The 26,075-nt window shown below is 43.9% G+C and overlaps 2 protein-coding genes across 2 annotated transcripts; both read right to left on the bottom strand.

Moving 5' to 3' along the window:
• Positions 1 to 157: 157 nt before the first annotated feature.
• On the bottom strand, positions 158 to 12,498 carry LOC100838913. Its single transcript, XM_003571800.4, has 13 exons — positions 12,083 to 12,498; positions 11,570 to 11,741; positions 11,279 to 11,496; positions 10,545 to 10,608; positions 9,601 to 9,673; positions 8,802 to 8,879; positions 8,457 to 8,614; positions 8,118 to 8,286; positions 3,816 to 4,275; positions 3,316 to 3,693; positions 2,633 to 2,836; positions 897 to 1,030; positions 158 to 712 (listed from the first exon to the last, which is right to left on the bottom strand). Exons 1-13 carry the CDS (start codon positions 12,455 to 12,457, stop codon positions 538 to 540), a joined length of 2,658 nt encoding a protein of 885 aa, XP_003571848.1. The 5' UTR covers positions 12,458 to 12,498; the 3' UTR covers positions 158 to 537.
• An 8,048-nt stretch (positions 12,499 to 20,546) lies between these two features.
• On the bottom strand, positions 20,547 to 24,090 carry LOC100825429. The gene is made up of 4 exons (XM_003573963.4): positions 23,701 to 24,090; positions 22,126 to 22,230; positions 21,948 to 22,004; positions 20,547 to 21,257 (listed from the first exon to the last, which is right to left on the bottom strand). The coding sequence occupies exons 1-4, from the start codon at positions 23,941 to 23,943 to the stop codon at positions 20,928 to 20,930; spliced, it is 735 nt and encodes a 244-aa protein (XP_003574011.1). The 5' UTR covers positions 23,944 to 24,090; the 3' UTR covers positions 20,547 to 20,927.
• Positions 24,091 to 26,075: the final 1,985 nt, after the last annotated feature.

The raw sequence follows: 26,075 nt of genomic DNA, 5'->3' as shown, positions 1-26,075 counted from the left end.
CTAGTTCCTCCATACCTAACATCAGATGTTTTAGTTTTGTTCTAAGTTAAACTTTTAAAGTCTGCCAACATCTACAACTCATGTGTATAGTTATTTTGATATCGTAAATATTAGTACGTTTTATAAATTTGGTCAAAATTTAAGAAGACTTAGGACAAACCTAAAACATCTTATATTCTGGAACAAAGGCAGTAAAAGTGTAGAACTAGGAGAAATTCCTAAGCTCCAAACATGCCAAGTAAATAAAGCAGTAAGTATCAACGAGAACCTGTTACAAAAATGAGCATATTTCGTCCACCAAAACTGACTCTCATCTCTAAGTACACTGTGCAACAGTCACCAAACCGAATTTGCCATCGATAGGATCGAAAGGCCAAAGTGTAAGCTGATCTTCCTTCCATCCGCACACACAGCAACTTCGATATCGTCGTCAATTCCTCAAAACATTGACCGACAAGCTCAGGCCTATCAATTGTTTGTAGGTGGATCATTTTCGTGTAATAGAGCTCCTGAGTACAAAAAAGCCCAAACGGGCTGCTATTCCGTTGGTGGTTGGAGCACAGAGTTCCCGGACTGTTTGGCGGAAAGCACCCTGTCCAAGGTCTCGTCCAGGACCTTGATTCCATTTGTCTCCATTTCTGCAACTACGGCAATGGCTGCATCGATCTCCTCCAGATCGAGGCAAAGCAAGATTACCTCGTCGTACAACGGGCTGATTACAGTGCAGAAGAAAAAGGGAAGGTAAGTCATACAGATTTACACAGTGCCACATGTACAAAATTATCCAAGAACTGCAGTTTGATGGGTTGTGTGGATTTTAACTTATTTAATGCAGTAATACTATCACTATCATGAAATGATCTACAAGAAATATGAGTACACATTTAACATTTTACCTCCCAAACTTATGGCCAAGGTTATGTGTCGTTTGCAATATTGTCATAAACGTAGAGGGCACTGGAGCTTTCATTGCAGCGCGCAATATAATGGCACAATCTCCAATTGTTGGAGTACCGCCAAGCTGTATTACCTGAAAGTCAACAAAGCAATCATACGACAGTTCAAATGACGGACATCTTTATCTTTTGCCAGCTCAAAACAACAAGAAAATGCCATGTCAGTCTAACCTAGAAAACCAACAAAAAGCAATGAACATAATTTTAAGATAACTCAAGTAACCCAAAGAGCATGTGTTCATCATCCAGTAGTCTGCAAAACTTCAGAGATCCCCAAGCTTCGTGAAAGTAGATGTTTTTTTAAGAACCCTGCTTTCGTATTACGACACAGTAAAACTTATGAACTGAAACTTACATCCCATGACAGATAAGGCGACCACAGAAATACGCCACACTTGCATGCCTTTGTTACACACATGTACACCGGAAAGACAAAGTAAACTCCATGCGCCCGACCACTCAGCATGGTATGCCACACATATGAATACGCGTCTGAAGTCACGCTTTGTTGCCAACCAACATCAATCTCGCCGTTGGTGATCTCTGACGCCCACCACCACCGGCAGACAAAGGAAACCATCGGACGAGAGGCTTCCGCTTGATCCCTGATGGGGAACGCCGGAGGTATAAGAAGCTGACAAAGCCATTCGATCCAGAGGACCACTTGCTTCAGCAGCATCAGAACACCCATGAACTGGGCTGACTACTCCAGTGCCGCCAAGAGGAGGGTGCCCCCAAAGACTATTGAGTGAGCCTCCAAGGTGGAGGAGGGCAAGCGACGAATCTTGACGGTGCTATTGGCTAGAGGAAGCTCCTTCCCGACACATGAAAACGATTTTGAAACTGATCGCCAGGAAAGAAAGAGGGCAACGCCAAAAGAAGGAAATGCTGACCAACCTGCTTGGAAAACGGTCCCTAAAAAACCGTTTGGATAACAGATGAGAAGAAATTAGGGCGTGTACAATGGGTTGATGTCAACCTTCTTAACAGTGCCACATAGGATGATTGCTGATGAGGAAGAGAGAGAAATGAGAAAAAGACTTGAGCCTTCTCTTAACTAAGGGGTGATCTCCTCACAAGAAGGATAAGACATTTTCTCCCATTGTACTTGATTTCACCTTTTCTTCACATTTATTTTATTAATTTTATTCACTTAAACATAAATTGCAAGATATGACACTTGGAAATAACCTATTATATACTAGTAACATGATTTATCGTCTTCTCTAAATGACGTGGAACATACTATAAGACAAAGCTGTCTTAGCTACCATTATAAGTGCCCTTGCAACACTTGATTGGAGTCCACCTAAGATTGCGAGACCCATGGATTCCATGACAGAACGACCGGTGGGGAAGGCAAGACTTTGATGCTCTCTCCAGGATCTCCAGCGAGCGCTCCTAACCGATGGCGAACGGACATCTGACAGAAACATGCCGAAAGCTTCAAAAGCAACTACCCTAGACCTAAATGGATGTACAGAGGAGAGAGAGGGAGAGGAGGCAGTGGGCAAGCTGGGCAACGCGAGAGCACCTAGGAAAAGCAGGAGAGAGAAAAACGGGGAAGAAATCGCTGTAGGCCAGAAGATTCTTAACCAAAGAAAGCGTTAGAGTCAAGGGCATGACATCATACCAGGCAAATAACTCTACAAATTCTGCTAGAGAACTACGAATACCTTATTCATTATCTTGATAGCTAACTCAACCTCCCATTCTTGGGACCATTTGCGCGGCATCTTTTTCTTTATCTCTCTCTCCCATGTCCATCCCCAGGCATCTGCGGTAGTATACATATCCGATACATCAAACATTCTTGTCTCCCGCATAACCTTAAAAGCTTCAATTGGATCTTCAGGAAACCAATCTTCGTCATCATCAATCTACAGACAGGAAAAATACTTAACGATAAATCTTGGTTTGTATCGATATACAGCGTAACTGGACACAACTTGTTTCTAACAATGGCTACTAACATGAACTTTAAAATTAGAGGGAAACAGAAAACATAGTTTTGCTATGATTTATTGACAAAGGCCTATGGATTACTCAGGTATGTCTTCCAAAACCTTATTTTATTTTCTCAGTAAGTTAAATGAGAATACAAATTTAAAAAAAAGGATGCACACTTACTTTTGTTCAGATTTGGATTGAAAATAAAAAAGAAAACATCATTGAGATGACTGGAAAATTTCAAACCCATAGACAATAAAAAGAACTGTGCTACCAGGTCAATCAGGAGAGCCTCAAATTTCCTAGATTTAAAGGTGATGGTTATAAACAAAAATACCAAAAGATTACGGATTTAATGTAAGGACAAGTTGTACATTCTTTAAAACATACTGACACATTAGTTCCATACCTCAGGTATTTTTTTTAGTTTCTTTGTTGAAACAGATGTCTTCTCTAGATCCTTCAATAGCTGGACTCCTATCATTTGAAGATGCTGATTGGGTCCTTTTGCTGGTTTGTCCTTAGTCTCATCGTCACCAGCTTGATTTTGTGTTCGTTCAGCGACCTCCTCATCGTATATCTCATCCTCATCTGCTTCTTTGGCAGAATCATCGTCGTCATCGTCATCGTCATCATCCAACTCATCATCTAAATCTGGATCTTCTTCTTTGCTATCTTCTTCACAAAGATGGTTTCGAGTTTCTCCCAGAAAACGTCGTTTCCAGAACTCTGTATTTCCATCTTCTAGCTTGATACGTGAGATCATTTCATCTAACTCTTCATCTACCTATCAAGAGTGTGGTATTAAAGAACTCTATAGGAAATTTAACACAATTGGCTAACATTGTTAGTCTGCCACATGATAATGCTAAACAAAATAATTATCATAAGTACTGCCACATTTCATACCTCTTCATCATCTTCCACAGGAGGAACCCAAAGTGGTATACCACGCGAACGATTAATTCTCCTGGCCTTTTGAACTCGTTGGTAAAGTACCTGTCTATTTCCATCTGTAGGCAACCCTTGTGCTTCCAGTTCAATTTTCAACTCAGATACTACCATTTTGCTCGCTGCCTTGGGCTTAACAACATTCTTTTTTGGTCCTACAACTAATTTCTTTAATCTTTCGACAACTCTTCGTACATCATCTTCAGATACATCACCTAAAATACCAGGGCCTTCATTCCGCAATGTAATTAAGAGTCTACGGTGATATAACTTCAATTCCTCAAAACATCGCAGTTTAAAAGATGTCTCTATTGGATTTGAATAGGCAAATCCAAATTCATCTGGATCTAAGGGAGTTTTCCCTCTGCGAGGTACCCAACGTTTGCGCTCACCTGTAAGACCACCTTCTTCAATATATCTGCAACAAGGATGGAACAGATATTGTCAAATTACAGTGGTAAAGAAGTAAACCAACAAAACTTGCAGTTGCAGGTATCAGATCTCACAGAAGAGTTGCAGCCACAAGGATTTCCACTAGCAACACGTATACTTGTTATAGAAGTTCTAAACCTTTACTCCAACAGCTTGTGTTCCCACTCATTGTCATTTCTCATTGGTACCATGAACCATAACTTCACATTGCTATGCTCATGTTACTGATGCAGAGTGAACTCTACTGACACGAAGGTACAGTGCAATCCATGGGCACACTTGGGCTGAACATGCTGGCCCACAAAAGGACTAGACCGTTACGTAATTATTACTAAGGCCCCGCTTGGACGGCGGTTTTCGGCTCGTTTACCGGTTTAAATTACGGAGCCTATTTTTTTTACAACCCAAACCGAAAAGCCTGCTTGGATGGTCGTTTTTGTATTATTTTCCACCCGTCTCCAGCCCATTACACCGGTAAAATATGACAGACCACCTCAGGCCCGAGTATCCTTCCGACGAAATCCATCGGGGTGTTGACGGGAACCGGAACGAGGGAGCAGCAATAGCAGGCGATGCGTTGAGGAGAGGGCGGCGACGGGATCCGCGGCAGCGGCAGTAACGGGATCGGCCCAGCGGCCGTGATGGGATCAACCGCGCGGCGGCGGCGGCCACGGTGACGGGATCCATCGACATGGCGGCTGCTACGGCGACGAGGGGATCCGGTGGCTCTGGAGAATGGAACGACGACACGCGGTCTACTGCAGCCGGCGGCGGCGGACGAGGGGATCCGGCGGCCCGGCCTAGCTGAACAATCCGCTTGTATTGCATCTCACGGTGTTCACCCAAACACTGATCACACAGAGGTGTTTTGATTCACCTGTAATTTTGGTACACACTAAAATACACCTGCAAATAGTTACAGGTGGAGAATTTTTCATAGCTCCCAAGCGGGGCCTAAGTGGGTATAAGGTGTAACAAAACAAGCAGGAGCAATATGGGGAAATTTATAGTTCCACACTAATCTGTGACCACAGTACTCCCTCCGTCCCATAATATGAGGCACGCACGCATCCCTGGATCGTCAATTTAGCTAACTAAATATAAATTAAATAATTAAATAATTATATCATTAGAAAGGTATTTCGATAAAAAATCTAATGGTGTACTTTTTGTTAAAAAATATACATATTTAATTAATCAAATTGAGAATCTAGATATGCGTGCATGCCTCATATTATGGGACGGAGGGAGTAGATGGTATGTCTATTATATTATATATATTAAAAGCACATGGCAGTCAAACACAAAAAAGAGAAACATGGGAAACTTCACAGAAAAGGTAAAACATCCGGCAATTAATCCGGTGAACCCGTTTATAATTGATGGACCACAACCGATAAATCTTTATAATTGTACTTAAAGATGATTTGGCCGCTGATCCAGTGGACCCTTATCTATACCAATATATTAAATTGGAGTTGGTGGTGATGGTACGGTCGCACCACGTCACTTTAACGAAATTACGTCTAATATGCCACCGCGTACCCATGAGGCCCCGATCCTGAAGCCATCCGTGTTTGTTTCGTACGTCGTCTCTCCCGCCTATCCCCTCAATCCTCTTCCCTTGCATCTGCTGCCCTATCTTCCGTGTAGCCTCCATCCCCCGCATGCCGCATCCGCCTTGTAGTCGCCGCCGTCTGGCCTCCTCCGCAGCATCTCCTCCTATCCACCGCGTCGGCTACCTCCAAGCTGTGACACTCCCTTGCACGGCGGCACCCTTCCCAGCCGCGCCAGCGACCTCCCCACGGCGTCCCTCATAGCCGCACCGGCGACGTCCCGCGGCGGCGCTCCTCCCGCAGTAACGGACACGGGCATTACCTGCTTGGCGGCGCGAGGCTAGACGGGGCCAGCACGGGAAGCGGCAGGATGGTGCTGGGCACGGCCAGGACGGGCCGGGATTGGGTAGTCGTGATCTCCTGCGGCGGGTTGCTTGTTCGAATCAGGTGTTTTTTATTTGAGAGAGCGTTCAAATCAAGTGGTTGTCTACTTGTAAAAGGATGTGAACTTGATGCCCAATCTTCGGGCTTGTAAAAGGAGTACTGTGGTAAAGTCGAGATGTGTAGGCCCACAGAGCAAGTTGTGTTCTCCGAACCATACATGGTCGCCAAATAGGATCGCTGGACCTCCTTTTCTTGATAGATGCTGATCAGTTCGACGGGATCAGGGGATGATGGGAAAGCGCCACACACGTTTTTGCAATTCCTCCTAGAGTGAGTATGCCGGCAACAGTCTCACTCTTCCTCAACTAGCAGTCTAGATATGTGTGATTTGCTTCATGTCTAAATTGGTTCGCAATGGGTATGTGTGACATGTGAGATGCAGCAGCTAAACTATCGTTAAGGTGTTCAATATCATGTTATACTCCCTCCGTCCCATATTAAGTGACTCAAATTTGTCTAAAAATGGACGTATCTTTGTACTAAAATGAGTCTAGATAAATACTCCCTCCGTCCCATATTAAATGACTTTCTATTGCATGTATCTAGACGTTTTTTAGGCATAAATACGTTCATGTTTGGACAAATTTGAGTTATGGGACGGAGGGAGTATAATATTTCGGCACTTTGGACGGAGGGAGTAGATAATTTGGTGTCACCATTGCTTCCAGTCAATTTTGGTGTATTGGTGAGGATGGTGTGTGGGCGAGGATGATTAATATCTTGCATCAACGGTTTTAGGTGAAAATTGGTTGCATAGTGCTAGGACCGCGCTATGTAAAAGACACCACTTTTGAAAAATTAAGCTAGCGACTTTTTCAAAAAAAAAAATTGTTCTTCCGTAGCAACGCACGGGGCTTTTTGCTAGTTGTTATTAATGAACCACAAGTTCATAACCAATAGATCTTAATAAGTGCATCATCCGTGCATTCATCTGGTGGACACTAATTATTAGTGACTCACAATGACATATAGTCAAAACTCCAGACCTCATACAAAGCTAACCGAGCTCTATTTTTGCATAATTATCAAATATCAATGACTGGTGATCCGAACCTCAACTCTCCATACTGATCATATCATGTAGAAGCAAGCAGCGAGCTCATGATCTGGACTGTTGTTGCATGTACTCATCTAATATCACGTATAAACAATCTATGAGCTCAGTGAAAACGACTACAGGTTTCATGCGCAATTTTGTGGGACACCATGCTAGTTGTAGCTAGAGGGTTGTAGAAGGAACATGGGTTGGCAGACTACAGGTTTGTATGTAGCTCTATCAAGCAGCTCCAAGCTATGCTCTGTTTATTGCCATAATACCGCCATTCATCTGCATTTGCAGCTTTAAGTTTTAACTCTATATATTGCAAGTGAACACAAATGCAATAGGCACGAAAGGGATGTTTAGTATAAGGAACATCTAGCCAAAGAAGCAAGATATCGTCATCAAGGTGGAAAGTGGGCGACACAGATACATTACCATCCATGATAAATCTAGTAGTTTAGATGTAGTTTAACCAGCTAACACAGCAGACATGATACAGGAAAGGAGGTTAGGCTGAGGATAAGTGAAGAACAAAATAACTAGCATTCGAGTTTGGCACATGCATAAATAAATTAAGGTTGCATGTTAAGGGATAAGGCAGCAATACCTGCACTATATGCACAAAATGCTTTTAGAAAAACTATGTCCAAGTCCCATCACCAGAAAAATCAAGATAGTTGATAACTTGGCATAACAAGTGATTGACTAAAACTAATTGATCATCCTGAACAGCAAAGACATAAACCTCTCAAAGTCTCCCTACAGAAAGAACCGTTGAAGTCATACCTGGCTACATAATCAATTTCAAAGCCAACATCAGCTTCTTCTTGTAATGGTTCTATCCAGGAGCTCACCAATGTGCGGTACTTCCGGTTTAAAATCATTGCTCTCGGTGCAATAGTCTGGTTATCATCAGCCATCGCTTCTAATGCATCAAGCAACTCATCAGCTCTTCCTGGTTATAAAAATAAGTTACCTGCTCAGAAAAGTACTAAATGTTCACAATAATGAAAAAGCTCCTAAAAGTATAAAATGCACATTGTTAATACTTTGACCACAGAATACAGAGGGCTGAACTACGTTGCTTCAAATTAATGCATAGAAAGGTGAAAACTCAAAACTCACCGTCAAGGCACAAAGATCGTAGATAGAGAGAAAGTGGATCACCACAATTCCCTTCATTGTACAGAACTGTTGTTCCTCCAGGAATTCTTCGTAAAGCGCGGAAATGCCTGATTGCTTCATTAACCATACAGTACTTTGTAAAGCATTCCACTAGCAACCTGATAACAGTATCTGATCGTCAATTCATTGCTTTAAGAAAACACACGTCAGCAAACTAGAAACTAGAAAAAAATGTGATTCATTGTATTCAGAAATCAAATGTGGACACAGCATACTTGCATCCTTTGAGACTCATAAGCACTTCAAATGGTGAGTATTGCTACAAACTACAAAGCATGTTCTTACGCGTAAGTTCTTGCATTAGGCTGAATGCGTTTGTAATCTTCAACCATCATCCCGAGTAGTTCTGCCACATCGGGTGCCCTGCAGACAAAACACACCATAAAATAAAGACATCAAAGGAAAGAGTAATGCTTAATAGCAGCCAAATCATGAAAAGAACTCAAACATGGATCAGAACGTAACATGTTTTCACAAAAATATACTTGCGAGTATCATGATTATTTCCAAGTTTAAAGATCAACCAATAGCTAGTGTTTCTTTTGTGGGGACTGGGTGAGGGGGGCTAAAGAGAAGAAAATAGTGGCAGTAAAAACAGAAGAAGCAAAAGCTACAAAAACATCTATTTCTTTGAGAATACAAATGAGACTTGCATATTTTCATTCAAAATAAAAATAAAAATGTTGCAGTTGCCACCTTTCAGCGCTATACAACAGCAGCAGGGAAACGAAATAGGGAGCCAAAAGCCTAGATACAGGACCTGTCTTAACACAGATACTTAGTGACCTGTCTTGGAACTTGTTGTGGACCCTATAATTATAGTACTACAATCAACAGCAGAGAAGTTAGATGTTCCCTCAGCTCCAGCCAACATGGCACGTTTCTTTTGGATATTTATACCATTATGTGCCATGGAGATAACTATCCATTTGTTTCTTTTATATGGACTCATCTGTTTCAAACTTTTGGATTTGATACAAATAGACATGATTTATGTTGACAAGCTGACTAGGTTTAAACAGGACAAACAGAAAATGCAACACACATGGCAGAAAAATAATGTGGAAGTAAATATTAGGAATACCTGTCATGGGCTGAAGCTCTAGTAAATGCCTGTATAACCCAATTATAAGACTCGGTATCAGGTTTCATGTAATCTACAATGGGAGGGGGAAATCGGTATCAAAATTAATTAAGTTTGAGCAAATCAAGAAATATTAAGATGGCACACATGACATAAGTTAGTCGGATATTTCTGTTTCCCTTGTATGAGAAGAGCAAGTTCACTACTCTGAGATACATCGAATACTGTAAGTAGCAGGGAGATGACGCATTTCGAGAGAACAGTGAAAAAGGCCAAGCACTTTCATCAGTCTAAGTTTACAACAAGATTGAACACTCAAACCTTCATGACACATTATATAATTGTGCGTCCGTTGTGGACTTGTATTGGGGTATCATATGAGACGTGAAACAGGTAGGCTCACAGATGGCGTGGGTACAGGAGAAAACACGCAGTTGGAGGATTGTGTTTTGTTTAGTGTTGGAGGGAATTAAGAATCGAGTTAGTATTTAATGAGGAGTCCTTGTGTTAGGAGTCAAGTCGTTCTGTATTTCGACCACATTTGGTTTCTCTCACCAACCTGGTAACTTTTCTACAACTTCTCAAACAGAATCAGCACAACATCGATGGCCCAGCTAGGCAGCTACAGGTGAACCACCAGAGGAATCTCCACCACAACTAAGCCCAGATCGGTCTTATAATCTACAACTTTAAAATCCATTTCAGTAAGTACTGACTATTCAAAGTATCGATAGATTACATTCAATAGTTCCATCGCAAAATAGTTTCAGAAACAACAGCTAGTTCACTTATCAGTACCACACCCACATGCATACAAGTGGACCGCTACAAACTACACATGAAAGCAATATTTTAGCATGTTAAGTGTAATGAGGAGTAAAGCACAAAGAATAAAATGCAAAAACAAAAACACAGCACAAAACTGGTGTGAATGATGGCCATACCTTCACCTCCATATTCCATATTTTCATATGTTGAAAAGGCAATTTCAGGGATTCCACACGTAGCCTGAATAAAGTGAACTTCTGTTTACAAAATTTATTATATTTGTAAAGATTCTAAAGATGAACATAAACAATCGTGAGCTGACGATATCTTGTCTGAAGAATTCCTAATCAAATGGCAGCTTATAAAGCTGATGTCAGCAGCACTCAGAAGGATTAGTTCACCAGGCATAGCAGTATATAATACTAAAAGACTAACCAAACCCAGTCTTAAACTTACTCAAATATGTGAGATATGTCCATGTAAACCAAATCCAACTAGAATCAACTAAGCTGTAGATAGTTCATAGTCCAGCACTAAATATCCATGAAATACTAAAACTGAATTGGCTGATAATGTCACAGGCTGACAGTGTCTAGCAGTTGTATACAGGATAATGGTGTAAGTAAAACTCAGTGTCAGAATTTAGAGAATGTCCAAGCATAGGCAGTTTGCACCCCATATGTTCATGAATCATGTTACCAGGCTGTATAAAGCATTAAAGCTTGATGTACTGTGAGTGCAGAAATCATATTATTCCTATAAATTAATTAGGATATGTTTGTATGTTTATTTATTTTCTTGGATGGAATATTGATAGAAAATAATATCTTCATAAATTCCTCTACCAGGTCAACTAAACAAATAAAAGGAAGAAAATAACCCATGGAGTAAATCAAGTTCATAGTTTCACCTGCACACTAAGAAGGCAATTAAAGTGGAATGTGGTTGCCATTCTTCCAGCAGCCTCCATTTGGTATGCAACTGTTAGAGCATTGGAGTGGTCTCCAGCTTTACAATCTTCTTCAATCAAAAGATCGTAAAGTTCATCAGTTCCTTGTAAACCACCTTTTGCTCCTTTCAGAAATACAGTATTGGCATCCTCCAAATAATGGTTCCTAACTAGCTCCTCTGTTCACAGAAAGAAACTACCATTACCATTCAATTAAAAGATTGAACATGTAACACGAGTCAATTTCCGTACCTACAAGAATTAGCCAAGCCTTGCGAATATCATACTTATATCTCTCCATAGCAGCAAGAATCTCCATGGCCCTCGTAGAAAGACCTTTCTTGGCAAAGACACGAACCAGAGCCACAAAAGTTTCATGCAAAGGACGGACACCAGAACTTAGCTCCCTTCTAAGAGATTGCATCTGCATGAAAAATGTAACATTACATTTAAAAAAGAAAAGATCAATGCATATAATTTAAAATATAATGTATCCAACAAATGCAAGAAAGTTCAGCATAACCGAGGCCAAAGCAAACACTACCAAAGCACCTCCTGTCCACTTGGCAATTGCGTGCTTACTACAGAACAAACGTACCAAAGCAAACACCAATAGGATCACAAATTGGTAAATAACACCGACCAAGCACATAGACCCTAAATGGGCGCGCGCATTTCATCAAACACCTCACTCGGGCAGGCTTCTCTAGTCTCCGACCAGTGCATGCAGTGCCCAACCAAAATTTAAGAGCGGAGTGCACTTACAGCGCCTTCGGCATCGCCGGAGAGGGCGTGTGCGGCGACGAGCCCGTGGAAGGAACGGGGCCCGGGAGAGAGGCCAGCTGCGACCATGTCGTATATGGTGTCCGCGACGCCGGCGGCATCGGCGGCGCGCGCGCGCTCCACGAGCTGCTCCAGGAAGGCCAGGCGCAGGCCCTTCTCCACCGCCCCGGCGGCCGACGAGCGGTCGCCGCCGCTCCCCTCGGGCAGTCGCCTCCGCCGCGAGCGGCGCCGCTCCGCGAGGGCGGAGGTGCGCGTATGGGAATTGGAGGCGCGGTGGAAGCGGACGGTGGTTGTGAGGGGGAAGACGGAGGAGGTGGTGGCCCCGGAGGCGGAGGCGGAGGTGGAGGGGGTGGCCATCGTGGCCGGGGTTTAGACGTTTAGTGGAGAAGACTGGAGTGAGGGTTTTGGATAAGGTAGGCGGTTTTTCAAGTTTCAGAGGGAGACGGGGGCAATTCCATGCACGTACACACTTTCCGTCCAAAAATTCGTGCACTCATGTAATTTAGATGTAAGACCACCCTAAACAGCCCGAATCCGAATAAAAACCGCCAGTTCGTGGGTTCGTGGAGGAATAAACGACCCGATAAGTTCCGCAAAACTCCCTGATCAGAAAAATGTTTTCGGATTCCAAATCGGCGAGCCAAAAATCACCATATAGGCAGGATGGAGATAGGATTCGCGGACATACCGCATCGCACAGGCTACCTTGGCGGGAGGGAAATTTCAGCTCGCGCCCACTGCTTCCCTTCCGCCACCGCAGATCTATTTCCTGCCGCGCCACCGGTCCCTGCCCTCTGCCAGATCTCGTGATGGGGTCTTGCGCCGTCCCACACCGATTCCCGGTGGCACCCCATGCCCAATTTGCTCCTCCTCATCGCCTTCCTCCTGCCGGCGCCTTCCCCACCGCTTTGCCGAATCCGGTGTTGACGGTGGCCAAACAGAAGCGGCAGGGCTAGGTGGTCATCCCGAGGGTTGTCTCGGCGGCTCCTCTCAGTTCCTTGCACGGCGGCGACGCCGACGGCCGCACTGGCGGCGAAAACACAGAAACGGAAGAAGACAACGTCGAGAAGAGGACCCGTCGACACAGCAATCGTACGCCCCTCCGGTGTATACTCCAACGCCTACAAGGTAAAACCTTTTCATCCTTGCGGATTTCGGTAGCCGATTCGTGTTTCCTTGATCACTGAAACGATCTTCGTTCCATTCGTAGCTTCGATTTTGATTCTTCGTATGTCGATTAGTTGGATGAGAATGCCGTGAACATCGATTCGGCGGCTTTAGAGGGCTATGAGACCGGATTGGGTGCTGAGGGTGAGGGAGCCGGGGTGACGAGGAGCCGAGGGAGGAGAGGAGAATGATGTTGAGGAGATAGAAGATGGGGTTTTCGACAGATCCCAACCAAAATGCGCTCGGGCGAGCAATTACTCGGATGTCGAAGACGTGACATGGGTGAGAGAGTTGATGCCGTGGCCGGAAATGATCAAACCGTCAAGAAGTATTGGCAAAGGATCGAGGACAAGTATCATCATATGATGAAGTGGTTGTTTGGAGCAAGTGCGAAATGTGCCGCCAAGTGGGTGCATAATTGATGACTATGTTGTTTTATTCTTGGCATTGGACATTTTTTATTGTTATTTGCATTTGCAGGACCAGATTGCATTAGAGGGGTACAAGCAGATGCCGGCATCAAAGGGGAGGCCTTTCGTACTCCAGCACTGTTGGAAGATTTTAGAGCATAGCGAGAAGTGGAGATTGAGGGATGAAAAAACACCCCCCAAGAAAGGGGCCTTCATTGAGTTGGATGATGATGATAGTGATGCACCGAATGGTGGAAGAGACCCACGTAGGCCGGATGGAAGGAAGAAAGAGAAGGAGAGGTTGAAGAAGCAAGGAGAAACCTCAAGTTTGACAGCCAAATTCGATGAATTGATAAAATCGAAAGAGAATGTCGCGGCTAAGAAATTGAAGGTCAAACTTGCATTGGCCGACAAGAGGCATACACACAAATTGGAGAAGTGGCAATCGGTGAAAGAAGTGGAGCAAGAGAGGACGAAGATCGATGCCCGGAGGAATGCAATTGAGGAGGCCAAAGCGGCGAAAGAATTGGAGGAGGATGAGAAGAAAGTCATGACGATGAATCCTAGCGGCCTTGATGAACTCGGCCCAGAGTGGTGGCAGATGAAGAGGAAGGACATCATGCGGCGTCGCCGCCAAGCTAGAGCTGTCGTGGCTGAAGCCGCAGCTGCCGTCGCTACTGGTGCCGCTACTACCTCTGCTCCATCGGAAGGCAACACCATTTGATTGTTTCATTTCAACCGTCATGCGATGCGCTACGTACGCGCAAATATTTTGTGAACTGTCGAATGACCGAACTGACGAAGTGTCGATTTCTATTTCCGGTAGGCGTATTTTCGGTTTTGCGGGCCGCGGACAGAACAGATCCCGCAAACCTCTTGGAACTAGTTTTCTGGTCTGATTTGAGGGATTTGTTCCCAAAACACGGATTCAGCTAACCGAAACCATGTTTTTGTGGTTCAGGATAAGCGGGATCTGCTAGAGTTGCTCTAAGATACGGAATATGAATTTTATGATCTAAAATAATTATGAATAAACATTATTCCTACTTTTTGTGCAAAGTACACATGGACATGTATTTTTTCATTTACCAAAATATACTGATTCACATAAACATAAACCAATATACATATATTTAAAAATCAGTACTTATGAAACTTAGAAAGAAACAAACGAACCAAGTGTGGATAATGCATTTTTTGTCAGGATCTTCCAAAGAGATAACTACTTTTTCAGAAACAGTACAATAAGTAGCGTGCCGCAGTTATTGTAAACTAAGTCTAAGTCAGTACTCATTAGTAACAACGCGTCGTTCAGCCGGCGGAAAAAAATATTGATTGATTTGATTAGTGCGGAACGCTGAAATGCGAACAAAAATGATTGGTCATCCCTTCATTTCAAAAGAGATGGCAAATATCCATGGAGGTTGTGGTCTCCTCCTCCGGTGAAGTTTTTTCATCTAACTCCCACATGCGAAGACCGTTGATGGAAGGGCAGACGTCACGTGCGGCATAGGCTGCAGCATGACGCGAGTTGCGTACCCTGACCTTTGCAACATATCGACTGAGACCATGAACCGACTTCTTGTTGATCACCCCTTCTCCGATATGTTATGCCACACACTTTTGTGCATCCAAGTGACCATGCACTCACCTGTTATAAGAACTCCGTAGACTGGTGGCAATTGGCTATCAACCCACTCATCCCGCTTCGTGAAAGGGCACCTCGTCGTTAATCATTATCGTGACATGGTGGATCTACAAGTAGTGAAATGAGACTACTTAAGACGGAGTGTCATCCAGTGGTGGAGTTGGATTTTTTGTTTAGGGTGGGACAACTGGACCTTTGGGCTTTTTTTATAGGCTTTTTTGGGCATTTTCTGTATTTAGTGTGCATGAGACCAACTTGTTAGTGTGGGGAATGCGTCACCTGGCCACCCAGCTGGCTCCGCCCCTGGTGTGACCTGACATCAATGAGCTTGTTGTGACCTGACATCAATGACCTTCTCGCCGTGAGACGAGGCCTCGATGCAGATGAGGGCTAGGATGGTGGGATTATGAGCTAGAAACGGTGCCAGGAGTTCGACATGAGGGGGGCGAATTGGGCTTAGGAGGGGCTAAATTAGTGACCTCAATTATTTTAAAGAATTTATTAATGAGCTAATTAGTAACTACTCTCTCCATTCCATAAAGGTTGGCATGGTTTTGAACTAGTTCTAGTTCAAAGTCGTGCCAATATTTATGGAACGGAGAGAGTATTAAGTAAAATGAAATTTCTTAGGGGGTTAAAGCCCCTCGCACCCCTGTCTCCGTCCCTGTTAGAGCGTTGCGGCATGCAGTGTTTAGTAATACTTAGTCAGGTGCTGCTGTTATTAATATGGGTGTTCGTCCTCTATAGGGCTTGTAATAAACTGTCCTTCTAGAAATTATCGAGCTACAAGGCTTTTGCGTTTTCTTCAAAAGAAATGATAGATATAAGTTGGGAAAAGAGTGACCCTAGATCTCTGTTTTATCGTAGATGCCAATAAATATGATATTTTTTCAAGAATATTTGCACAAACAATGTGTTGTGTTCTTCAATCTAATGTCCTTATCACGAACGCATCTCCAACAATACATATCAGTTGGTACTTAAACCGTAGCATGTAGACTTTTTTTTTGAGGCCGCATGTAGACTTTTTTAATGATGTGGTTGGAAGAGACAATGAGAAATGCAGTTACAAAACATCGCGCCTAATGTACCAGACACAAGTAACAATAAAACACTTGTTGGAATGCCTCTTGCACTTAGGCTGTGGGCTCACCATCGCACATGAATCCCTGGTTTTTCTTTTCTCCGTACCACCTCTCTATGGATCTTCCTGCTAAAAAAACCCTTAGTGTCGATCCACTGTTTGAAAATGTTAGTACTAGTAAATAAGTTCTCTTAGTAGTAGTTAAATAACCACTTGCGGAATATTATTTGAAAATGTTATTTGATAAGTTCGGTTAGTAATAGTTAAATAACCACTTGTGTGATGCCCTTGTGATTTAAGTTCTCTCTTCGTGGCAGTAGGAGATTAGGGTAGTGTTTGGTTCGGAGAATGAAGTGCAATATAATGAAATGGTTCTATTTTTGGGATGGATTCCTGCGTTTGGTGGAGAAAATACACCAAAGTAGAATGGTTGAGGAAATACACCAAAGTGGAACGGAAGTGGTTCCCTCAGAGGAATATTCCCTCCATATTCGGAACCAACCGGTTCCTTAGAAAAGTAGGAATGGCCTCGTTCCACCTCTACCTCTCACTCGCCGCTCTCTCTCTCTCGTTCTATTCTCACCTCCCCGGCCTCCTCTCTCGTATTTTCTCTCCTCCGAATCCATGGAGGCTCCTCCTGGTCCATCCCCACAGATCTCGGCCGGCCCCCACATCTTGAACTTCCTCTCATCCAGATCCCGTCCCTGCCAGCGACGAACGGCATAGGGCGGAGGGTGCCAACATGGCGAAGCAGCGGAGGCCGGCGGCGTCGGGCGACCGTCGTGAAGACGGAGGAGGCCAGCGAGGGACCTCAAGGGGAGAGGAGGCCGGCGAGGTAGGCAAAGCAGGCCGGCGACAACCGATGGAGATCCACCCGGTGGCAGGGTAGGCCGGCAGCGTGGTTGGCAGCGACGCGTGGGTGGTTGTTGGTGCTGGTCGCGATGTGCTTCGGCGAGCAGGGGGCGTCGGCCCTGGCGGTAGGGAGAGGAGACCAGCAGGGCGGCAGCGGGGACCTGAACAGCAAGCTGCGGCAGGGGCTGGAGAGGAAGCCGCCGGTGGGCAGCAGTGCTTCGCCCACAGGATTCGCCATGGACGATGGCAGAAGCTTTTGGATGTGCCCCGTGCTTGATTTTTTTTCTTTTCTTTTGGGACGTCTTGTGCTTGAATCGTTGATGGAATTTACTGGAACACTTGCTCTATTTGATGCATTTTTTTTAGAACAACAGGAGGCTCGACGCCATTAAGCATAATGAAACCAGATGTTCGGTACAGAAAAGTCTAGTTCCAAGTTCAACGCAAACAAAAAAAAAACACATCAAAGTTGGGGAAAAGACAGAGCCAAAAGGGGCCTAGCTACACACAAATGCAGTTAGGGGTGGCCGCGAGGAGTACCCGTCAGCAACAGCATCTTCGAGCAGGGCTCTGAGCTCAGACGTAGTAGGGATGAATGAGTGCGAGTTCATTTCCACGGCAGCCGGACTGGTTCTCGGAGTTGCCTAGAAAGGTAACTGCAGAACCTGTTCGTCTCCACCAGCATCGACTCCTTGAATAGGAGTGACCACTTGTGAAGCGTGCTCAGAATAAGGTACCAAATCTGTTTCAAGTCGAGCCAGATACGGTGATTAAAAATCAGTTCATTACGAAATGTCCAGAGACACCACATAATAGCAATCCAAATAGTATTCATAGCTGCAAGCCGTGAGTTAGCTATCCTGTAACGAGCAATAGATTCATAAGATGAACCTAAATCTTTATTAAAGAACATGGAGACTTCACGCCAGAGAGCTCTGGCCACAACACAATCAAAAAATAGATGATTAACTGATTCTTTTTCGGTACAGAAGACACAATCTTCAGGTTTTTCAATGTGTCTTTTTTTTAGGTTGTCGCGCGTCATGGTTCTGTTATGTGATAGCAGCCAAATAAAGATATGGATTCTGGGGGTACAACTAAAGACCAAAGGGCAGGAATGTAAAGCGGCATGATCCCCCTGAAGTTGATAATGGAGTATAGAGATTTAGTAGAGTAAACCCCCGAACTGTTGTATTGCCAGACTAGAGTATCTTATTCTTCAGAGAGAGCAGTACTCATAACAATCTGTTCTAATTCATACCACTGTTCTAAAATTCTCCTAAAGAAAGCTTGACAGTGTAGCCATCTCAGACATCACTGAGGCTGACTAGTTTTTCATTGCAAATGACATAAATCTTCTAAAATTGGACAGCTAAAGGGGTGGAACCAAACCCTCCCAGAATTGGATTTTGGTACCATTGCCCACAGCCCACCTACAGCCTACCTTAATAGCAGAAGCAGCCCAGAGGACCCCTTTCCAGAATCTGGAACCCCCAATGGCTTTGCTATAGAAGATATTAGGTGAGGTGGTGCAATACTTGCGGTCAACTATGGTTTTCCACGGCTTCTCATCTTGCTGAACATACCTCTTAATCCAGGCACCGAGCAAGCACATATTTACATCCTGGAGGCAAGGTATTCCTAGCCCCCCAAACTCCTTCATGCACATCATAGACCAGTTTGCTAAGTGTAGCTTCCTGCCTCCTTCAGCATCACTCCAAAGGCAGCGGGCCATTTGGGTGTTTATTAAGGCTAAAGCCCATTTTGGGAATTTAAAGAAAGATAAAAAATAGACAGAAATGCTGGCTAGGCAAGATTTAATAAGGGTAAACTTGCCAGCATAGGAGAGGAGCTTCCCTCTCCAACCAGCCATGATGCTTCCTCTAGTGGTAAACTTGTGATTGCCATCTCATTCGTATATGTGCAAAGAAACTGTGATACGGAAAAAATACAACTGACACGCAAAAATACAATTGAAATGCTGTCAATTTTCATGTAAAGAATTGTCCATGCTTATTAGAAAATGGTGTTGATTTTCATGTAAAGAATTGCCCATACTTATTAGTCCTAAAGGTAACCTTACCATCAGGTGATTAAATCGGTGCCATCTTATTCCATCTCCCAAACCCACAGGACAGAACCATTCCGTTCCAATCTAACCAAACAACAAGATAGAACCGTTCCATTACATTTCGTTCCTACTAGAATGAAACCGTTCGATTCCATTCTAGCTGGTTCTAGAACCAAACACAGCCTAGAAGAATAGAATGCTTAAATCTACGTTCTTTGGCTTTTCAGTTTGTCCACTGGCGTAGGCTAGTGTACAACTTTTCAGTTTCTGGCTTTCTTTTTATTGGCTTCCTTGGGTCGTGGCAAAAGACTTTTTGTTTTGTCTTGAGGCGTGTTTGGTTGGTGTCCAAATTTGCTCCGTCAAAATTTTGGCAGCCAATGCAAATCTGGTCTACATTTAGGGTATGTTTGGATGGTGATCAAACTCTGGCCTACCGGTTATTTTGTCATTGCCCAAAATTTGATTCTTGTTTGGATGAAAGCCAATTTTTTGGCAAGCCAACGTCTCACTACAAATTCTACTTCATTTGTTTAGCCAAAGTTGGTCAACTTATGGGCAAGCAAAATATCAACCAATATTTTGGCAACCAAATTTTTGGCATGATGGATATGTTTGGTTTGAACCCAAAGTTGTCCTACCAAGTTATAGTTTTGCTATCCCGTGAGTTGGCCAATTTTGACCAAAAAAAAAAACTAAATTTGGCCATGAGACATTGGCTTGTAAAATAGTTGGTCAGCGTCCAAACAAATACCAAATTTTGATCAATGACAAAAAAGTTGGCTTGTTATGCTTTGATAACAAACTAAACGCACGGAACATTTGTGGGCTCAAAACCAAACCGTCCCTTTTTGTTACCGAAAAATTGGTAGCCTATGAAATATTGTCCACCTATCCCATTGTCCACCTATCCCACGATCAACTCTGCCAAATTTTGGCCAACTTGGGCCAAGTAACATCTAACCATTTTTTTCGCCAGCCAAATAAGAATTGGCATGTACCAAATATAACCTTGGTCTTTCCTATTTTGGCCTTTGCTTTTTTATCTTTCTTTTGGCTTTTAGGCTTGTTTTCGCTTTTTTTTTTAGCGCTTCCTCTAATGAAAATGGCACGCACTCGAGAGGGAAAATCTACGTTCTTCAGTCATGTCTTCTGCACACCATTTCTATCATATTCATGCGTTCCCAGAACACAGCAAACCAAAGAGCCCCGAGTAATTCTCTGTTATCTCATTTACAAATTACAGGGACAAAGATATGACCACACATATATATCAGCAGAGATAAACAGCAGCTAACGGATTCACTGCACACTACATATGTTACATCACAGGAGGTCCATACATCATACCATATGCAATAGTCTAGGGTATTTTACAGATCACGTACTTAATAAAATATATCAAATTACCAGGAAGAGCACTGGGCACATATCATCGCCATAGGTTCGATGCAACCACTATATTGTGCATATAGCGCACAAACCTAAGGTTAATTAGGTACGTTCACAAGCGTTCATAGCTCATGGCTACCAGTCTACTAGACACAGCCTCTTCATATATTCCACGCGCACAGACACTGATCTACCTCGAAGTGAACTCACCAGACTGGGAACAGAGGACCTGTACATCCTTTATCGTCAGCATCAGGGATGCTGTTGTAGCGATATAGGTTATTGGATAGCTCCCAGCTCCAATCCTCCTTCCTTGACACTTTCATTGGTGGCCATCGGTTGATCCTCACATAATGATCCCTGATTTGTCCATCACCAACAAAGCTTGTAATGACCGTGTACTCGCACTCATGGCCACCCCAAACCGCATCATGAGGGTCTGCGCTGTGGTAACCATCATGGTGGAAGTACCGCCGCATTGGTGGACCAGTACGCTTCCATGAAGGATCAAGGTTCCTCCAGTATTCTGGTGCTGCCTGCAAGATTAAAAGAAGAACAGATCATGATTAGGTGTGGAATGGAAAGATCAATTGTGCAACGGCTCTCACTTTTCTCTGTCAATCAAGCAACATATTCCATATATTTCATTTGTAAAATGCGCTGTAAATTCTTACTAAAAAGTAAAAACAGTACATCATCATCCTAAGGTTAAACCGTTTCCAGGATGATACATGAATTGAATATATAAAAGAAGCAGCCTAGCTATACAAGAGTAAAAATCTAGTGATATACAATCAGATTTACATAGTTCAAGTCAGATATGTGCACAGCAGTAAAAATTTGAATACATGAGCACGATATGTTATGGATCTTCAACTACAGACAAATGCACTCATCAGATCCCCAGACAGTCCCATAATGGCAGCGCGCCAAAATACATGAACCACTTTGTCATATTTCATATACTTAACTTTAACCATGGAGATATATGCATCGACTCTTCCTCAGTGCATTTGGAAGCTAAGACATCTGAAGAAGCTAGAGACGCTGAAAGTTGCCATGATCCCATGCATCCAGCCCAGCGTGGTTGACTACAACCAGTCGAACTCAAAACTAGCAAGTCAGTTGTACGGTAGGGGCAGCAGCTACTAGCATTAAGATTTGCAGACTCGTATAAGCTCATAGCTCAAAACATGCACATGAAGGATAAGTTAGCAAAAACTTACTGTAGTGAAGGAATATTCCCAAGCATGATCACAGAGATCCTCTTTTGTGATCCGACTCTGCACAAGGAAATAATTCACAACAACATATTATGCCTTGAGGACAAGGAAGAAGTGAATATACCCTTTACTCTCTGTCTAAAGATTCTTCAACTCAACAGAAGAAATTGCTGGCACTCACCCGTTTGCCATCCGTGATGGCCATTGAATAGGTAGACAACTTCGATGCAGTGCGGATCGTTGTCAAACGAGGAATGTGTGCCTTTCCCGCCATCAACTCAGCACACTGCAAAAGAAGTCACGGCCATGACCTGCTGTGTTCAGCAACCAAAGAAGGCTTACACATAAAAGAGTACTTTTTCCCACACTTTTTTTCAGACCTCCTTCTTCATTGAAGTCTACCTAGTTTACATTTCAGAAATTGCATTCCACAGTTTTGCAAGGAGACACAATTCAAATTTTAATGTGGAGATTTGGTCACTTGTGCCAAAAGTAGGTTTGCAAATCTATTTATCCGTTATTTAGGTACATGGTGATGTAAACATGTTGACTTGAGTGACCTTTGTTGTCATTGGCAATATTGAACAATTAGAGAGAAAACATTGACTGCAACCTAGAAATAACACAAAATTGTGAAAGTTTACACTTTTAATATTTTGGAGTTTAGAACGATCGATATAACTAAGGCTGAAATGAATAGCATTCAAGAAAAAGAACTAAAACTTGCAGTACCCATATAGTGCAGAAAATTCTCCCAAAACTCTGAGACTTAAAGTTAAGTACTCCCTCCGTCCTGGATTTGTATAGGTTCTTATACAAATCCACGTCACTTACTTTGGGACGGAGGGAGTATTTAGTATCAAAACTGAAAATTCCATAAACATCTAAACCAATTAAAAATAAATAAATTTGTTACACTGAAATACAGAAGCAAAATTAAGATGAAATTTTTTCCCCAAAATTTATATTGTTTCTAATTATTATTGTTGTTTCAAAAATTTATTTTTGAAAATTAGGGGAACATGGCTGCCCTTGGTAGAACATTATTTATTTGAGCTGGTATATTCATGAATTACTTAACTTTTTTCTTAAACTTCAGCCACGTTTTCAGGCATTTGGATACATGTCAGACCATACTCATCTCCAATTCACTCCATACATAACTAAGCGAACACTAAATATTGTGCTAACATCTAAACATTTTACTGAAGTTGCACGCATTCAAATATAAACATATTCGGCTTATTACTGTTAAATTTTAGGTGATTGAGATTAAAAAAATCCAGGCAAGTGATGGTCTTTTTTCAGCAACCATCGATGTTTCTCTTAAAAAACATCAACGTCAAAGGAAGTTTGTCGTATATTTGATCTAAAAAAAAGCTTGTCGTGTTCGTGACACGTCAGACTGCCGTCTTATCAGTTATCAGTCACCCGCACGGGCAGAAAAGACTACCACGTTTTGGGAGTACCATACGAGACTTCTTTTTTTCCCTCCGAGATCATCTCTAACGAATACTTGAAACATGATTTGGGAGCTTTTAGAAATCGGAACATGCGAGCGACAAGCCTAAACCAAGGAGAAGTCCCTGACCCGCTTGCGAGAAATTCGTCGAACAGGTGCGGCTCACACCACACAGAACTCTCTTGCGCCCAGATGATCAAAGAATCACGCATGCCATTGAAGCTGCGGTAGATACGGAAGGAGGGCAACTGGGCAAGAGAGGGAGATAAAGCGAGAGGCGGAAATCGGCCGGACCTTGGGTGCCCAGAGGCGGTTGTCAGCGGCGACCCCGTACCAGGCGCGGGAGACCGCCGTGCATCGTGCCACGCTGCGCGCGTCCAGGAGCTCCATCACCAGCCCCATCACCTCCTCCCCCAGCACTTCCACCGGGTCGCCCCTCTTCTTCCTCCTGCCCCGCCTCTGTCTTCTCCTCCCCCTCTTCCGCCTCTGCCACTCCTCCGCCTCCGCCTCCACGCGCGCCCGCTTCCGCTCCGCCATTCCTCGTCCCTCGATCGGCTCTTGCCGGGGAAGTGACAGTGGTGAACGATGAGGCCGCCGAGGTGGTGATCTACTCAGCTCTCCGTGGGGCCGCGCCGTGCCGTGGCGTCTAGTATTTTGCTCTTTTAGGAAGGTCGTCGTCGGGAAGCGACCGCGTCCGGGCTTTATTACGGATGGACGGACGGATAAGGCCGAAATTTTCTTTCCCTTTTTTCGCACCGAGGCTTCGATGGTAACAGTGGCAGCCCAGGCCCAGCTCACCCTGAGCCCCTGGGAGTCGTCGGGCTGCGGCTGCGCCGATGTGGCGGCTAGCGTGTCAAATGGCACACGTGGAGGACCTGCATGGTGCGGCGTTGTCGATCTGTGCTGATGTGCGGTGGATTTGCATGGTGCGGCGTTGTCGATCTGTGCGGATGTGCGATGGATCTTTTTGGGGCACAAGCTTAACTCGCAAGTCAGGATGGGATGGCTCTTGGGCTCTTCCGCAGAGCGGGCTTAAGTCGCAAGTCTGTGATAGCTAACCATCGCTTTGGTCAGATGGTTGATGACTTGATGCATTGTTGCATTTTTTTCTCAAGAGGGTGACCGATTTATTAGTAATCATCTGCAGCAGTAAAAAAAATCCTAAAATTTGCAAATAGGTTCTTGTACAACCTAGCGACGGTAACAAATACCAGAACACAGCACCCTTCTCATTGTTTCTCTATCACCGGAGTCGAGCAGAGCTCGCCAAAAGAGAACCCGTGATATAGTGCACGATGGGGTAGTCATTGTGCTAAGCTGCTGAGGCCCAAAGAACAAGCGCACCAGAACAGCAACCATCAGAACCGTAGATTGGAAGAGCGAGACCTGAAACCACACAAACAAACACAAAAGCCTACCGAAACCCAAGGGATTCGTTAGAAATCCGAAAAGGCAGCCGCATCCCCAGGGATTCCCCGGACACACTGCTCCACAAGCCCTCCGCCGGTGCAAGGCGCAACACTGGAGCAAGAATAGGGTGGGGATGACCGTATTCTGACTGCAAGATGTCATCGCTGCCTCGCCATCTCGAAGAAGACTCTGAAAAAACAAAGCACTATAGACATGAGGTCCTTCCGCCAGCGGGCAGCGGGAATCTTCCGCACCTCTGAGGCCAAGGAAGGCTATCGGAGGTGGGACGGGCCAGCGGAGGGCTTGGAAACCGCTGGTCCATGTGCAAATCACCTTCCTCTCCTTGTGCGTAACGTTTTGCGTAGGTACACGCGTAGTTGCATCATTACATGTGTTAGATATTTAGACTGAGTTTGGTATTAAAGCGGATTATGATATCCTGCTTTTTAAATAGCTTTTGTATTTTAATTTTTTGCCTAGCAAACTTTTTCTATTATCAAGAGTGTTTTTTCATAATAGTTTATTAAATAAGTTTAGCACAACAATATTTAGCAACCCCAAATTGACCCTAACTCTTAGGGCATCAACAATAGTAAAGTCAGACGCCCCAATCTTTCAAATTTGGGTTCTATGAAACCTTCCCCAAAAACAGTGGTTCAGTGAAACTATTAGTGATAATTGTGGTACGGTGAAATCTTAACCCAAAAAATATGGTTTTGTGAAATTTACTTGAAAAACGACATCATCATGACAACAAAACAATACCATCATGACAGAAAAAACTCGACAGAGATGAGGAAAGTGCTGACGGGTACGAGACTTTGGGTTTGGGACTGGGGAAATATACCGTATAGATAGGGTTTGAGTGTGATGAGCTTAAATTTGGCTATATATATGGGCATATTGCCTATTTATTAAATTTTCGCGGAGTTTAATCGGATACGAGATTTTGGGGAAGCGTTGGAACGAGTTTGAGCCGTGAAACCTGCTGGGTGCCTGTTTGACCCATGGACAAATCCGCGGGATTAAACTTGACCCATCCCCATAGGTAAAAACCAGTATTGACATCATTTTGTTTCTCGCGTGGCATTTCAGTATTTCACGAAGGAAACGCGAGGAAGTCCCTAGACTCGTGGAGTGGTGGAGACGGTGAGGTGTGTGACATGCATGGGCGATGCCCGTGGTGCGTCGACCCGGTGGCCTCGCCTACGGCAGACGAGGGGCCGGCATGCGAGTACGCGCGCGGGCATTCCCAAATT

The sequence above is a fragment of the Brachypodium distachyon genome, chromosome 3 (assembly GCF_000005505.3).
Source record: "Brachypodium distachyon strain Bd21 chromosome 3, Brachypodium_distachyon_v3.0, whole genome shotgun sequence".
NCBI classification, from domain to species: domain Eukaryota; kingdom Viridiplantae; phylum Streptophyta; class Magnoliopsida; order Poales; family Poaceae; genus Brachypodium; species Brachypodium distachyon.
Note: the sequence above shows the minus strand (reverse complement) of the source record. Positions and strands in the feature narration are given on the sequence as shown.